The 17325-nt window shown below is 42.8% G+C and overlaps 1 protein-coding gene across 3 annotated transcripts in view; it reads right to left on the bottom strand.

Annotated features, from left to right (window-relative positions):
- Positions 1-17325, bottom strand: part of LOC311531629 (transmembrane protein 132D-like) — a 386634-nt gene that overhangs the window by 283786 nt on the left and 85523 nt on the right. For 2 of the 3 annotated variants that reach the window (XM_084649164.1, XM_084649166.1), the window contains exon 2: positions 7791-8679. In XM_084649164.1, coding sequence (XP_084505290.1) covers positions 7791-8679 — 889 coding nt within the window. Of the gene's footprint in view, positions 1-7790; positions 8680-13817; positions 13877-17325 lie in introns of all 3 variants that reach the window. The other variant, XM_084649165.1, reaches the window with a different exon arrangement.

The raw sequence follows: 17325 nt of genomic DNA, 5'->3' as shown, positions 1-17325 counted from the left end.
GCTGCATCTTTCTATTCTGCACTTTACTCAGTTTGAACAACCTTGTTTCTAGTCTGTTTCATTTCCTCGTTCTTATGCACAATCTGACAGTGCGGCCTAAAGCTCTCAAGTGTGGCAGGATCTGCTTTTCAATCTCAGTAAGGGACAGGAATGCTGCATCCCTCTGGGCCTCCTCCATGCTGATTGAGAGTAGTTTGGCAACGGGCCAGGCACCAGCTGAATTCTGAGATACAGCAAGTGGGATTATGGCAGTCAAACCTCTTCCTCTCACAATTCCTCTGGCCTACAGAAGGTATCCCACAATACATTATAAAAACTGCCCAGAGCAGTGAGAGCCTGGAAGCCAGTGCAAGGCACTCAGGGATACCTAGCTGCAATCGCCAGAGTATGGTGCTGTGTGCACATATGGCTTCAAATAAGGGGTGGCTGGGAGACATGAATTCCATTCGGTGAAAAAACTTGGACATTTTCACATTAGTTTCCATTCTGATGTGGAATAAAACCAAGACTTTATGAAAATTTTCATGAAAAACAGAGAGACTCCCACTCCAGAATCAATAGTCCACTGGTTAAGGGTATTCATCTAGGATGTGCAGACCCAAGTTCAAGACCAGGGACTTGAACCTAGGGCTCCCACACATCCCGGTGAGTGTCCTAACCACTGGAGCTATTGGCTATGCTGAAATGGGTCTCTCTCGATTTTGACCAGAAATTCCATCCTGGACAGAAACCTTCCCTGAAAGATCAAAACCAATACATTACTAATCAGTTTTTCCAACAAAAAGTTCCCAACCAGCTCCACCTTCAACATGTTATCATTTACAAAGTGCAACAGTTTGAACAGTGAACTGCTGTGTAGATGTACAAGTCTTGAGTGACTGCCTTTACTATTCATGGCTGTATACTTCAGATCCATGTACGCAAGACTTGACTTATATCATGACAGTTTATGGCCATACAGGATCAGTTTGTGAAGTAGTCAAAAAGAGCATGCATCTAGGGCTAGGCAGGCCAAGTGATCCATGCATCCTTGAAGTTTTGAGTTCAAATGCTCATTTAGATCATAAGTGAAACTGAGTGTGATCAGGTTTCACAGCCAGACCAAACCTTCCCTGACTCTCACAGTGAAATGAACTTGTCTGTCCTTGTTCATATTCAGGTTGCTTAGACAGGTCAATTCTTTGCCCCTCCATGTACTTTGCAGGACAGATGCAGAAGCCTAGAAATGTCTAGCAGCTGATATGCTGGGTCTTGTTGCTGTCCCTTGTAAACTCTGAAGTTTAATGATGACAATTTAATGTCAATATTGTTAATTATTTTGCTGCTGCTATTTTTAAAGCAGAAATGTCCAACTACATTTGAATTGTGGGCAGAGTTTGGGTGAAATATAGACATAATTTTTCCCTAATCCTGGACAATGGATTAATAGATTTTAAAGGTAAGAAGGGACCATAATGACTGTCTGGTCTGACCTCTTGCATAACACAGGCCAAACAACTTCATCCAGTAATTTCTTCATTAAGCCCCTAATTTGTGTTAGAGCTATAGGAGTGGAGAAGGACTGGTATCCTTCTCCTGAAGATCCTGCTGCCACTACCATTGCGAAGGGAAAATTATGTTTGGAAAATCAAAAGCAGCGGAAGCAGAGCTGTAGCTGTGTACAACTGGGGAGTCAAAGGGAGAAAACTAGGGGACTACTGAAGGGTCAAAGGCTAAAATGAGATTTCGCAAAAGGCCTGGTTGTGTATCCATACGGTCCATTTGCAGTTCACTTGTTAGTAGCCAGGGTTCTGGTGCACAGGCAGAAATGCATGTGGAAAACTGGCTTGGGTCTGTGGTACTCGTCCCTCACTCTTCTGCATCTTGCATTCACTCACAAGTTTTTTTATTATTATTATTATCCAGTAAAAATTGTGCATTTATTACAATCTAAGAGCTCCACTGACTGGGATTTGAAGGGCCATTGTCATTCCTGCTGGGTTTCACTCTTGCTGGATCTTATTCCACTATGCTGAGGGGATTGTTGCATTTTTAATTGGTTGTTCCCAGTGATAGGTGTCAGCAGCTATTCCTGCTTCCCCCTGCTCCTTTCCCAGCGATGGAATTAAGGAGCAATGGCTCCAGCCTTAACCCTGCCATTTGTGCCTTCATGTTTCCAGAGCGGGCAGGAGCCCCTTCTGAAGCCCACACGTTTCCACTACAGATTTCAAAATTTCAGTGATTTGAAAACAATTAGTTTTGAGAAAAAGGCCGTGATGGTTTCTATTACTCGCACATGGCACTGTGCATTCTGAAATCAGAAGAAACTGCTAGACTGCAAATTACCAATACTAAAACTGGCAAAGTGCAAGGCAGGGTCATGCAATATAATGGTATATTAGACTGACATGTCAGGTCCTATTTTATGATAGGAAATCTTACTTCAGTCACAGGGTAGGGTTTGAGAGAGATTTAAATTGCCCTGCCATTAATGTCTTTTAACTCCTAGATCCTTGGCATTTAGAATACCAGCAAAATGAATGCTAAGAGGATGTCGATATATGCCTGCACGTATTCTACTGCAGCCTTGTATGCAAATCTTTGATAGGACCACAAATGTTCGAGATGGAAGAGACCTATTAAGCCACGCCATCCACCTCCTGGGGACCAGTGGAGGATTGTTCCCTTCAGAACATTTTTGCTGCAGTGTCCAGTCTACTTTTAAACAGCCCAAGGGACTAAGCTTCCCCCACGATTATACAGCCTAACACAGCTCAATATCAGGAAGATGTTCATAATGTACAGCCTAAATTTACCATGAGTTTTGGAGCATGCCATCTCACTGTGGGACCCTTAGTGTGTCTGAATGCTCAGGGTAGGTTTTTCAAAGCCACATGCGGGAACTGCAGGCCCAATCCAAAAGGAATTGGACACCAGAGCCGTCGGCATCTTTGTAAATCTTTGCCTCAGTTCTCCCCTCTTCTCCCCAAAATTATATTACAAACAGAAAAATGCCTGTGGTAAATGTTGCTACGCTACTCCAAGGGGTAACCACAGATGGTGAAATTCACTCCTGTGCAGAGGGCTAGCAACCAAGCACTATTCCCCACTCAACAACTGGGGTTATGCTAGTCTTTGACACAGGGGTGACTCTCCCCAGAACTAATGAATAGACCTCAGAATTTGTCCTTTCTTCACCGTCCTCTAGTGGTTGTTTGCTGACCTACGCCACAAGACATACACAAACAGCAGCTCCCCAAACTCTGAGTTAGCTACATGTATTTCATTGAGGGGCAAAAGGGGAACTTAGATACTACTGTGATGATGGAGATATTAAAAAAAAATAAATTAGAACTATGGTAGCTAAATTAGAGACAGAGAGGCAGAGATGCTTCAGAAATACATTTAACCACTTTGCTACTACAGCAGGCCTTTCTTTTAAGCAGCACTAACTGGAAAAACTTCAATAGGACCGTTTTTCAAAGGAAATACAGTTCCATTGAAATGCTTCATGAAATCAACATGATTTTGGCAAAAAAAATTGTTTTTCAAAAAATTATAATAATGCCAAAACGTCCCATTTTGATATCTTTGTTTTGAAATGATTTTTTTTCTAATTTTGTGTTTTATTATAAAACAAAACACAAAACCAAGCATTTCAATCAATGCTAACAATTTTTTCCCCAGAATTCTGAAGTTTTTGCATTTCATTCATATGAAAAACAAAGCCAGATTTAAAAATCCGTCATGAATTGTCATCCTCCGGCCAGCTCTACTTTTTAATGATCACAGTTAATTAGCACATAAGTGCTTCAATATCAACTGTTTAGGCCCTAAATTCTCAATGTAAACACAATTAAGAAAAAGTGGTTGTATTTATTCTCCTTTAGACTGAAAAGATCTATAATCTTTATAATTAAACCAATTTTCAAGCATAGTAGTAATTTCCATGCGTGTCTGAAGTCATATTCTCCTAAAATCACAAGTACACAAATTACTAGAGATGAGTGGGTAATGAATTATTGTCTGTAAAGATTTCAGAGTAGCAGCCGTGTTAGTCTGTATTCACAGGGAAAAAAAAAGGAGGACTTGTGACACCTTAGAGACTATAATTTATTTGAGCATAAGCTTTCGTGAGCTACACTCACTTCATCTGATGCATCCGATGAAGTGAGCTGTAGCTCACGAAAGCTTATGCTCAAACAAATTTGTTAGTCTCTAAGGTGCTACAAGTCCTCCTTTTCTGTCTGTAAAGAATGCAAACTCCCTCTCTGTTAACAGCTCATGGATTAGTTAATCTGCCCAAGATCCAGACTGCTTCCTTTTGGTCTCAGAAAATGTATGATGTTTTCAACAAATGGTAGGTACTGTAAGGAGTTACTGGATGTCCTAGTCACACTTACCAAATACCAGCTTTAACCAGCATATACAGAGGAGAAAGAGCAATTTTACAGTGTCAGACAGCAGAAGCCACCTAGCTCACCCAGTCTGTATCTTGCACGCTTCGAGAAGGAAAATAATCTCATTTGGTGGCAGAAAAATAACACGCCCTGTCCTTAACGCCCACCACTTTTACACTGGCACTACTCCATTGATTTCAGTGGAATTAAACCTGCGTAACTGAATGAAGAATCAGGCCCAATATTTCCTCACTTTGGGAGATCAGGACCCATTTCAGCCTTGTGCTGGTTTATAATTCAGATTTCTGAGCAGCGGAGGTGGCTTTAGACAGAGAATTTGGGGTTCAAGTTAATACAACTGGCAGAGAATGGAGGTTTCTTTTTACCTCAAGTCAGAATACTATGGCTTTGGAAAGTGTTTTTGGAATAGAAGGTGCTGAGTTCTATGCCCAATGTTTCTACCTTGCAGAGAAGCTGCTGACTATGGAGTGTCTGCCTAAGATATTTGTTACAGTGGACAGTAAACTGCTTGCCAAGACAGAGGTATCTTCTCATATGGAGGCACAGTGCTTGAATGTTCCCCGAATCTGTGTGCTGCAGCTCATCTCTACAGCATGCCCAGAAAGACACATCACAGAGCACAGTCTTAGGTATTCAGTCTCAGAAGTCTGGGACTATAGACTATGATATTTACTTCCAACACTAAGAGATACAATGTATACCTTCAAGTCAGCGGCACTGCATGGGTACCCACATGGCCCCACAGTATGACAACATTTTTATGGTTGACTTAGAACAGCTTCCTCAGCTCTCATCCCCTAACGCCCCTACTCTACTCACGCTACATTGATGACACCTTCATCATCTGGACCCATGGAAAAGAAGCCCTTGAGGAATTCCACCATGATTTCAATAATTTCCATCCCACCATCAACCTCAGCCTGGACCAGTCCACACAAGAGATCCACTTCCTGGACACTACGGTGCTAATAAGCAATGGTCGCATAAACACCACCTTATACCGGAAACCTACTGACTGCTATATTTACCTACATGCCTCCAGCTTTCATCCAGACCACATCATACAATCCATTGTCCAAAGCCAAGCTCTAAGATACAACCACATTTGCTCCAATCCCTCAGAGACAAACACCTACAAGATCTCTATCAAGCATTCTTACAACTACAATACCCACCTGCTGAAATGAAGAAACAGATTGACAGAGCCAGAAGAATTCCCAGAAGTCACCTACTCCAGGACAGGCCCAACACAGAAAGTAACAGAACGCCACTAGCCGTCACCTTCAGCCCCCAACTAAAACCTCTCCAGCAGATCATCAAGGATCTACAACCAATCCTGAAGGACAACCCATCACTCTCACAGACCCTGGGAGACAGGCCAGTCCTCACTTACTGACAGTTCCCCAACCTGAAGCAAATACTCACCAGCAACCACACACCACACAACAAAAACACTAACCCAGGAACCTATCCTTGCAACAAAGCCCGTTGCCAACTGTGTCCACATATCTATTCAAGGGACACCATCATAGAACCTAATCACATCAGCCACACCATCAGAGGCTCGTTCACCTGCACATCTACATGATATATGCCATCACGTGCCAGAAATGCCCCTCTGCTATGTACGTTGGCCAAACAGGACAATCTCTACGCAAAAGAATAAAATGGACACAAATCAGACATCAAGAATTATAACATTAAAAAAACAGTCAGAGAACACTTCAACCTCCTTGTTCACTCAAATTCAGACCTAAAGGTCGTAATTCTTCAACAAAAAAACTTCAGAAACAGATTCCAATGAGAAACTGCAGAATTGGAATTAATTTGCAAACTGGACACCATTAAATTAGGCTTAAATAAAGACTGGGAGAGGATGGGTCATTACAAAAAGTAAAAGCTATTTCCCCATGCTAATTTTTCCCCTACTGTTACTCACACCTTCCTGTCAACTGTTTGAAATGGGCCATCCTGATTATCACTACAAAAGTTTGTTTTCTCCTGCTGATAATAGTCCTCCTTAATTGATTAGTCTTGTTACAGTTGGCATGGCAACACCCATTTTTTCATGTTCTCTGTGAATATATATCTTCCTACTGTAGTTTCCACTGCATGCATCCGATGAAGTGGGTTTTAGCCCACGAAAGCTTATGCCCAAATAAATTTGTTAGTCTCTAAGGTGCTACAAGTACTCCTCATTTTTTTTGCTGATACAGACTAACACGGCTGCCACTCTGAAACCTGTCACTAAGAGAAGTGACATCACTCATTGGTAGGGAATAAGACTGAAATTAGCCCTGTGCACCTCTCTTCCATGGTAGTTCAAGCTGTTGGTACAGAGGGAGTGACAAGCTTGAAACTAGAGAATCCACTGGGGAGAACGTCACTTGCATGTAGTGCGAATTTACTGTCCACTGAAGCCTTCTGATTAATTTCTTCTCTAAGCACTCTAAGCACTCCAAGTTTGCTATGGTATGACCTGAAATCCTGGGCTGCCAAAGAAGCAATCAAGTACAACAGAGCGATGGTGCACTGCAAGCTTCAGTTTTCGTTAAAACTAAGGAACTTCTCACTTGGGTTGAGGAAAAAAAATATTTTATTTTAATCATGGGATGTTTGGGATTCCTGAAAAGACAATATTAAACAACCTAATAGGGTTTACAGGCCAGGCAGGGTTGGGGGGCATGTAGTCATTTTAACGAGAGGCTCTAATGACAGATCAAGTTATGTCTGGGACAGTGATACTCAGACCTCAGTTATTCAGGAGCCAAATTAGCGATCAACATTACCCGAAAGAGCCACAGTCATGTGAATTTATTGTTTCATTTACTATTCATTACATTTTTTTTTCCTCACAGCAAAATGACTGACCAAGTATTCTACAATTGGTTGATAACCTACTTAAAAGCATCCTGATTGGTTAATAATTAAATCACATAGTGTTTTAATATCATGTGCTGCAAAGAGCCACAGGAGACAGAGCCCAAGCCTCAGTCTGAGTATCACTGCTCTAGGAGCTCTGCAAGCTCCAGGTCAGGCGAAAATGTGCAGTTTCTCCTACTGACAAGTAAATGGCTCTCAAATGTCCCATTTGTGCTACTCAGAAGTTGCTCAAAGGCAGCCGGCCTCTCATACAGAGACTGTTCCTCAGCCAGGTCACTCTATATTTGACTGGATAATAGAAAAGGAAGGCGGCAACATTTGCTAGATTGAAAAAACAAACAAACAACACTGTTTAAATCTCATCTATAAAGCAGAAATTCTTAGAAAGCAACCATCAATTTACCCTTGCGAAAGTGACTTCCCATACAACAAAAGCTAACAATAGCAACAACAAAAACCCCTGCCATCTGATTTTCAGTTTAATAGAGAAATTTAGAAAGAATTTACCTCAGTGTGAACTGGTCCTCCGTTGAATTTTTATTGATAGACACAAGGAAAGTCAAAATATCACCTTGTTTGACAGTCTTTGGTATATATTGGATGGCGATGTTGTTATCCAACCTCATTTCACTTAAGGAAGGGCCACCATACGTCTGGTAAAGGAAAACACTTCCAATTCTCTGCAAAGGAGGTACTGATTCATCAATATCGTTCCCTCCCAGTCTGATCCCATTACTTTTCCTTACGTCCTCCTTACTGCACTCCCCGGTCTCATCCCCCGGCTGGATGGTGTAGTAAAGTTCCACAGGGCTCCCTTCAGACTGATCTGTCGCTTTCTTGCGGCCGGCCACAACTGTGGGGGGGTTAAACCAGCTCGGCAGGAGTTCCAGCTCTGCCACGCACAATCCCAGATCCCCCTTCAGCCTGCAGCTGCCTCGGACTTCCCTCGTCTCGCGGAAGGCAAACACCCGCAGGCAAGGCAGCCTCTCTGCGGTACTGTAGTCATCCCAGTCCCTGCCCACAATGTAGAAAAGGATCTGGACTTTGGGCTTCCTCAGATAAATTTTGTCACTCAAGATGTAGGCTTTGAGTTTCCAATTAAAGGAAAACTTGTTGATGGATCCAAATGGATTTGAAGACAACATTAGGTCCTGCGGCACTATTTGTTCAATGGAAAAGGGTCCATAGCTGGCATTTAATACAGGTGGCCTCTTGGATTTATAGATTAGGAAAGACTCCACCCGGGATTGCAAACTAGAGTTCCTCATGATATCCTGGTTGGCTTCCTTAAGAAAGAAGGAAACATCCGCATTGTGGATATGATAGCTCACAGGCAGATAAGTTGGCAGCAAAGAAAATCTCTGTATACTCTCTAGGATGCCTCGACTCTCGGTCACTGTTGAAAGGAAAGGAGAGTTTAGAAGTTCAAAACACTAGAGAAAATTTGGAAACATTCAGCATCAGGATGCAATCTCATGCAATCACAACATGACTCTTGTGGGAACCTGGAGTATTTGGAAAGGCAGATAGCAAGTAACTGAACTGCTTTCTTATTTGGTTCAGTGTTCTTGACTAGCTCAATCATATCAGGCACATAGAAATATCCTACAATTATTCCCCAAATCCTTGTTGGATAAAGAGTTAGGGGGAGTAGTACAATAGCAACGCTTAGACGTCCTGGCCAAGACTAGACCCTGTTATGCAAGACATGGTACATACACATGGTAAGAGACAGTCCCTCCAAGAGATTACAGTCTAAATAGTCAAGGCAAACAAAGGGGAAGCAAAACCAGAGAGATTAAGAGATTTTCCAAAGGTCAAACAGCATGCTAGAGTCAGAGGAATAGACTAGGGCTCTGGAGACTCATCCAGTGTCCTGTCCACTGAATCACACTGTCTCTCCTGCTTGTTACATACATGTACTTATTTTTAAATATTTGTGTGAATTTAGTCCAACCTGGCACCTCTGGGGACTGAAGCCCTTTATTTATGCCTGCCAGATGAGTGTTTTGCCTCCAGTGCCCATCGCTGCAGAATCTAAGAATGGGAATTCCCAAACCATTCTGCACTGGCTTAACTCTGCTCATCTTGGAGCCAGTGGGCATATTACAAGCACTCTCCCTACAAAGTGCCTTATGACTATCCTAAAGGGATCTTTCTTCAGGCATCATTAAGCCAAGGTCCTACCTAGTATTGATAATGGCTACAGAAACTTTAGCCTCTAGGAAGCTGATGTGAATCCACCCCAGGCTGGTAGTGACCAGGTGATGGCTGTTTTTTGGCCTATAAGGGTATGTTTACGTAGCATTTTGGAGCGAGACTCCCAGGTTGACAGACTTGGGCTAGCAGGCTTGCGTTCGTGCTCTACGAATAACTCCACAGACAGCGTTCTGAAGTTGCAGCTTGGGCTGGAGCTCATGCTCTGAAGCTTAAAGACGGGGGGTGGGCTTCAGAGCCCAAGATCCAGCTAGAACCGCAATTTCAAAGCGCTGTCTAAAGAGCTATTTCTGGAGCACTAGCCTATGTCCATCAGCCCACGTCGGGAGGCTCTTCTCCAAAATGCTGTGTAAACACCCCCCGAGATGCATTCTCTATCCAGGTCCTAATGGACAACTATCCATATCACAGAGAGCACCACGACTGGCATCCTCGTTGGCAGTCCGAACATAGAGTATTAGAAATGAATGGGCCTGGAGACTCGAATACCCTCTCATTCCTACGGATATGGGGGGAGGGGGCCACACAGAGCCCTTGCCACGTGTGGGGCAAATGGAGGCCAATGGTACAAAAGGAGGCAGACACACACAACCCCTGGCACATGGTCACATGCTGGAGGGGGTTAAGAGACTCCCTGAAATAGATGCAAAAAGAAAAGGAGGACTTGTGGCACCTTAGAGACTAACCAATTTATTAGAGCATAAGCTTTCGTGAGCTACAGCTCACTTCATCAGATGCATAACTTATGCATCTGATGAAGTGAGCTGTAGCTCACGAAAGCTTATGCTCTAATAAATTGGTTAGTCTCTAAGGTGCCACAAGTCCTCCTTTTCTTTTTGCGAATACAGACTAACACGGCTGTTACTCTGAAACCTGAAATAGATGGTGATTGGAGGGTGACACACAGGGAATGGAGAAGTGCAAGGGCTCCTGGTGTATGCAATGTGCTCAGCGTACAGATGCAACAAAGTGTGTAACCCTTTAGTAAATTTAACCTTCATAATACCCCTCTGAGGTAGGGGAGTGCAATTACACTCATTTTACAGACGGGAAGCAGGGACACTAAAGGACATGCCCGAGATGTTGCAGGCAGTCTGTGGCAAAGCAGGGAATTAAAACTGGATCTTCGGAAGCCCAGTCTAGCACCCTAGCCACTCAACCAGTCCTTCCTCCTCTACAGAGTTTGGGGTCAAAGTACTCAATAAATGTCAGTCATTATAATGGCTAACAAGGCAGCCATTGGCCCTAGAGGATCTAAAAAGATCGAGTGCCCTAGAACGGTTCCCCTGCATGATGCCATGAGGGGGGAAAACAACCCACATTCACAAGAATTTGAAAAACTTAACTGGCAAAATCCCACAGAGTGCACTGTGGGGATAAAAGTCTTTTTAATAATGGTGCGGTTACATTCTTGTGTACTTTGCTGCCAGCAGGGTTTATGACATCCCTTTGTGCTGTTTATGTTTGTGTTAAAGGACTGCATAATTAAACACTAAAAGGTTGAGAAAAGATCAGCACACTGATACAAGCCGTGTAAACAGCATTGTGGCTTAGAGCCACCAGAAAGACCCTGCAGATCACAGACCTACTTTAACAAGGAAAGAATCTGGAATGCTGAATTGCTTCTCCAAACATCTCCTCTCTAGTGCCCTGAGGCATTGGAAGACCTGGCAGCCTACTATTTCAACTGTGCATTGAAAGAAATACCCAGATTTGCTAGGCTAGGGACCCTGATTTCAAAGTTCGACAGCCCTGGCCCCATAAAATGTAGCTGTATTACTGTAATCTGTCATGGTTTGGACCATTAGTATAGAATACTACAGACATTTGTTTTTATACAGGGACACAGAAATGCTGCTGGCCCCAATTCTTGGTGTGTCATAGTTTAAAAAGCCAGAAGAGGCCACTTTGATCATCTATTCTGACCTTCTGCATACAACAGGTCGTAGGACTTCCCTGAATTGATTCCTGTTTGAACTAGAACATATCTTTTAGAGGTGGAGAAATTCATTCTTGCTTCAAAAATTGCCAGTGATGGAAAATACACCACAACCCATGGTAAGTTGTTCCAATGATTAATTACCCTGACAGCTAAAAATGTACACCTTTTATTTCTAGTCTGATTTTGTCTAGTTTCAACTTCCGTGTCTAGAATCAACTCCCATGAACGACCTTGAACAATGACTCTGCAGTCAGCGCAGATGCCTATCAGTGCTGTAGCTGTCATACTAGTTAAAGAAGCGTTTATAGGGGTGACCAGTGGTGAGCACCAGAGTCCTTTGTATAAAGCATGTGGGTTGCTATGTATTTGACTCTGCAAGCATTCAAAATTCTCATGTAGAGTATCCCCCGAAAATCATGACATTTAAAAAAAATAAATGAATCTGGGGTCTTTTTATTTGACTTCAGGTTTTAATGGTTCACATTTTTAAGCTTTTCTCTCCAACCATGAGGACTTGAAACTTTTTTTTTTTTTATAACAGAGGAAGTTGAGATTCTCATGTAATCATATGACTCCAGGAGATGGAGATTTAAGAAAAACACCACCAAATAGCAGAAGACTTGTGATAAAAATCACAAAAGTTGGCAGCATTGCTCTCTGGGCCTGATTCTTTTCTCACTTACACCAGTGTAAATCTACAGTAACCTCCCTGAAGTCAATAGCCTGATTCTGATCTCTCTCACACTGATGCAACTCCACTGACTTTAATGGTGCCGCTTCCAGATTTACACTAGTGCAAGTGACATTACCATCTGGCCTAATGGAGTTACAACCATTGTCAAACCACTCTATTTGAGAGAAGAAGAATTCATGCTACATCCACAATGCAGAATCATCACACAAAACACATGTGATCTTTAACCCTCGAGTGAAATTCACCCCTGTACAGAGGACTATCACTGTGCCTAAGAACCACTTATATTCCACTTAATCTCTCTTTTTAGGGATTAAGTGGTTCTTAAGTGGTTAGTAAACTTTGGTGTGGCTTTCTGCACAGAGGTGAATTTGACCCCTAGAGATACACTGTCAAATTGGGGGGATGCATCTAGCAGGGACCTGCAGGAGTCAGTCCTGTATCCGGTACTATTCTATTTTTTCATTAATTACTTGAATAATGGAGTAGAGAGTATGCTTAACAAAACATGCAGATGACAGCAAGCTGGGAGGGGTTGCAAGCACTTTGTAAGATAGGATTGGAATTCAACATGATCTTGGCAAATTGAAGAATTGGTCTTAATTCAACAAAATGAAATTCAATAAAGATAAGTGCAAAGTATTGAAGTTAGGAAGGAAAAATCAGATGCACAACTTCAAAATGTGGAATAATTGGCGAGGTGGCTATAAATCAACAATGTGATGAAACTGTGACAAGGCTAGTATCATTCTGGGGTGTATTAATAGGAGCACTGTACATTAGACATGGGAGATAATTGTACTGCTCTATTCGGTACTGGAGAGGCCTCAGCTGGAATACTGTGTCCAGTTCTGGACACCACACTTTAGGAAAGCTGTGGACAAATCAGAGTGTCCAGAGGAGAGCAACAAAAATGATGAAAGGTTAGAAAACCTGACCTATAAGGAAAGGTTAAAAAACAGGGCATGTTTAGTCTGAGAAAAGAAGACTGAAGGGTGGGGCTGGGGGGAACCTCATAACAGTCTTTAAATGCATTAAGGGCTGTTATAAAGAGGAATGTGATTAATTGTTCTCCACTCCATTAAAATTAGGACAAGAAGTAAGGGGCTTAATCTGCAGCAAGGGGGATTTAGGTTAGAGATTAGGAAAAAATTCCAACTACAAGTGTAGCTAAACTCTGGAATAAGCTTCCAAGGGAGATTGTGGAATCTCCATCACTGGAGGTTCTAAGAACAGGTTGGACAAACACCTGTCGGGGATACTCTAGGCTTACTTGGTCCTGCCTCAGTGCAGGGAACTGGATTTGATGACTTCTGGATGTCTCTTTCAGCTCTATAGTTCTATGATTCGATGATTGGGCCTACTAATCATTTACACTAAACCCCCTTTATATCTCTCTGGCAATGAAAAGGGGCCTAACAGTGACTATAAACAGTATTTACACTCATTTTAAAGCCCTTTTTACATTGCCAGGGCGGTATAAGGGGTCCTTAGTGTAAATGACAATCAGGACCTATAGTACTTACTTGCTGTTGCTTAACCCTACCTGATCCAAGAACTACATTAATGCAACTGAACAAATGTATGCTGTGTGCCACTGGGCACTAAAAGAACATTTTCAATGACACTGAGCTTCTCTTACTGCCAGATATCTATCTTAACTGTGCTGTCGAGCAATTACCTGAGGCAGGCTATCATATTAAGGAGTAAGCTCTCCATCCTTTCTAGGAACTGTCAGTCCTGAAGAGCAAAGACACACACTGTTAAACAATAATACGAGTCACAAATACTGTTCAACTTTTCCTGTTTGAACATCTGACCTTCGTACTCAAGGACGTACACCTTAATTGGACCATAAATTGCATATTCTTCTGAGGTAACCTCAGATCCTTATACTTATTCACAAGAGCAACAGGGGGTCACCATCGATGTCATTCAAAGAGAACCAATTTTCCAAAGCTTTATTCCACAAATACTTTATTACTCTTCACTTGGCTTGCCATCTGACCTAAATATTTATTGTCTGGACAAGTATTGAGTTGACCTGAACTGATGTTAGTTACTCTGAGCTACCAAAATACCAATTATGTTCAGCAATTCACTGCAAAAGGCTAAAACAGGCTCATTATCCTGAAGCCCCCAGGGAAGGAGTTATTAGTACCTAAGAACACAGATTCCACATCAGAAATGTCCAACAGCTGCAACTTGGAAAACACCTCTCAACATGAAAAATAAACAGGACACAAATGCAGTGGGCATGTTTTGCATTTTATTAAGGAAAAAAAATCGATAGGGTGGTAGTATCATGGCAGTGAAATTATGGCTACTTCTGATGAGCATTTCCAGTCTATATGCCACAGAACCCACCTCTACAGGGCTGCCCTCTGTGCAATAGCTGTTAGCAACAGGGCAAGTGGGTGTGACGCTGTGTGGATCCGCAGGTCACTGACCTGATGGTGGGTGACAGGAGGCGCCCAAGGGCCAGGGAGGCTATTGTAGTCTTGACTGTCTGATGTCACATCACATGTTACGAGAAAAATCATAAAGAGACAGTCTTGTGATTAAGGCACTGGACTGGGACTCAGGAGATCTGAGGGTTCAATTCCTGGTGCTGCCATAGATTCCTTGGGTAAGTTACTTAACCTCTCTGTGCCACAGCCCCCTATCTGTAAAATGGGGATAATACTTCCTTTCTCCCCACCTTTGCCTGTCTTGTCTGTTTAGATCGCAGGCACTTCAGAAAAGGGCTGTATCTTACTACGTGTTTGTGCAGCACCCAGCACAATGGGGCCTTGATTTCAGCTGAAGCCTCTAGGGCCTACTGTAATACAAACAAACCGTAATTAATAAGAGAATCCTGCACATGCATAGGAGGTAATTTAGTACTGGATTTTCTAGCAACAGTGCACTGTTCTAGATGACCACATTATGGGATGTTACACAATAAAAAAAGAGGAGACAAGTACAGTACATTATTATGTTTACACAGAGTAAACATAATGGGTAGTAACAGATATCACTTTATCCTCATTAATTCAGGAGTGAGTATACTTTATGAGAGAGAATATTTCCTGCATATATTGAAAGTAATTAACAAAATACTAGTTGGCCAATCCCTCAACATCCCTGTCAAGTAGGTAACATGATCTCTATTTTACTGATGAGGAAACTGAGGCAGAGATTTTAAGTGATTTGCATATAGTCACAGAGAGAATCACGGTCAGAGCTGGCATTAGAATTAAACAGTCTCTTGTCCTGCACTAGGATTGCTCAGTCTTGAGTGCACATGTTCCTGGCTCCATGTGTGGAAGGAAACTATACTTCCCTATGTATCTCTCTCACACACACTCTCTCCAGCAGCCTCAAGTGAATTTTGCACAGAATTTTTCACAGTTCTGTTTTGACAGGAAATTGTGGTGATGCCATCTAAATAAAAGTGATATTCATATGTACTGAATAGACAACTGCAATATTTAGATCCAGAGTCTGAACACTCTAGTCCAGGAGTGTTTGGCGACAGGGCCTTGATTCAGGCCTGTCTCCGATGTACACACCTACCCCAAATGGAATCATTAAAACATGTTCCAGAGACCCCACCATGGCTTTTTCATAATTCCAGTGCTGTGAGCAGTGCTGGTGTCTGTCTTAATGAGCTTGGTTGCCAGTTTTACAGTGACTTCTCAGCAGGGAAGTGAAGGCTGTTGACATGGTTTGTGACAGAGAAAGTGCTAATCAGAAGAAATAATCAGCCTGGGAGAAGCTGGCAACTATCATTGTAGTTTTAAAGCAGGTTTTATTATTTATTAGAAGAAATTGTGTAGAGAAGATGTTGGTATTTTTCATATTAATGCAATGTTATAATTAACAAAAAGCATTTGCCTGACACATTATGGAGCCTGCCTCAACCCTGCTCTGAATGTCTCCAGATACTCTCATGCGTTCAATTGCTGAGCTGCACTTCCTTTGTCACAAAACAGGTCAGCAGCCTGGCTTCTTGTTTCATCATTAATCATTTCTGTTACGTTTAATGGTATTTTATGATTGGTGCCCAGCAGCTGGGATCATGCATTTCCAGCCTGGCCTGTGCTCACCTAGGCAGAAGAAGCCCTGCTGCAAAGTGCCGGGCTCGCTCTCTGCTCAGCCAGTGTTGTACGTGGGGGCCAGCAGGGCTTGGGACTACACCTCTCACAGCACTGCCATTGTGTGGGGAAAGGAGGAGAGGGCCTGAAAGAGCCCCTCTCAGCACAGAGGGGAATGGGCGGGAGCACTCAGCCTTTGCAGAGTCCTCACTAGGAAAAAAAAGGTTTGTTCTGAATTCAAATGAGCTAAGATGAGATTAAATTGTAGTGAGGACAAGGGCAGTTTGTAGCTTTAGCCGGTGGACTTTAACTCAAGGATCCCCAACATTTGACCGGCTAATCATTCAAAAACTAGAAAAGCAAAGAGCCCTCCCTAGGGAGAGGGGAAACTGCTGGATGAGGAAAATAACTGGGAGACAAGGGTGGGCAAATGATCAGCTGGAGGTGTGAACTAGGGGGAAAGGAGTGTCAAATGGAAGAGGAAACGGGCAGGGAACAGGGGTTGTGGGAAAAGAGAGCAGGGGTAATACTTAGCATTCTAGAATCCCTCTCCCCCACGACCGCCCCCCCCCCATCGAAGAATGAAATTAAAGCCCTATTTAAAAAAAAAATAGCAACAGCCACCAAGTCAAACACTGACTGTCTTAAATGCAGAGATAAGTTTTGCCTGACAAGCTATGACACTTCACTGGGCACAAAACCATCACATGCATCCTGTAAACAGCAGCAGTGCTAAAGGGCCAGGGATCCTCTGCAGGCAGCGCTCCCACTGATGTCTGGGCTGGTATGGAGGGAGGTTGGAGGAGACCTTTACTTGATGGTAATGAGATGAAGAGATACCCAAGTCTTTTATATAGAGTAAATTGTAGTTTCCCTTCAAGTGGTAGCATGGACACTCCCCACCCCTGTCTTCATGTCTTTCAATCTTCATCTGTCTCTCTCCACTCACTGAGAGAGCAAGCAAAGCTGTTACAGACCCTTTGCCAGGTGATTCCCCATATGGTCTCAGACAACTTTAACTGGCTTTGCAGCCAAACTCGTTCCTACGCCTGAAATCTAAGGGGAAGGTTTCACCGCTGTCCTGCCCTTATGAGAAATCTGTTCTGCAGC

The sequence above is a fragment of the Lepidochelys olivacea genome (assembly GCF_965140295.1).
Source record: "Lepidochelys olivacea isolate rLepOli2 genome assembly, chromosome: 15".
NCBI classification, from domain to species: Eukaryota; Metazoa; Chordata; order Testudines; family Cheloniidae; genus Lepidochelys; species Lepidochelys olivacea.
Note: the sequence above shows the minus strand (reverse complement) of the source record. Positions and strands in the feature narration are given on the sequence as shown.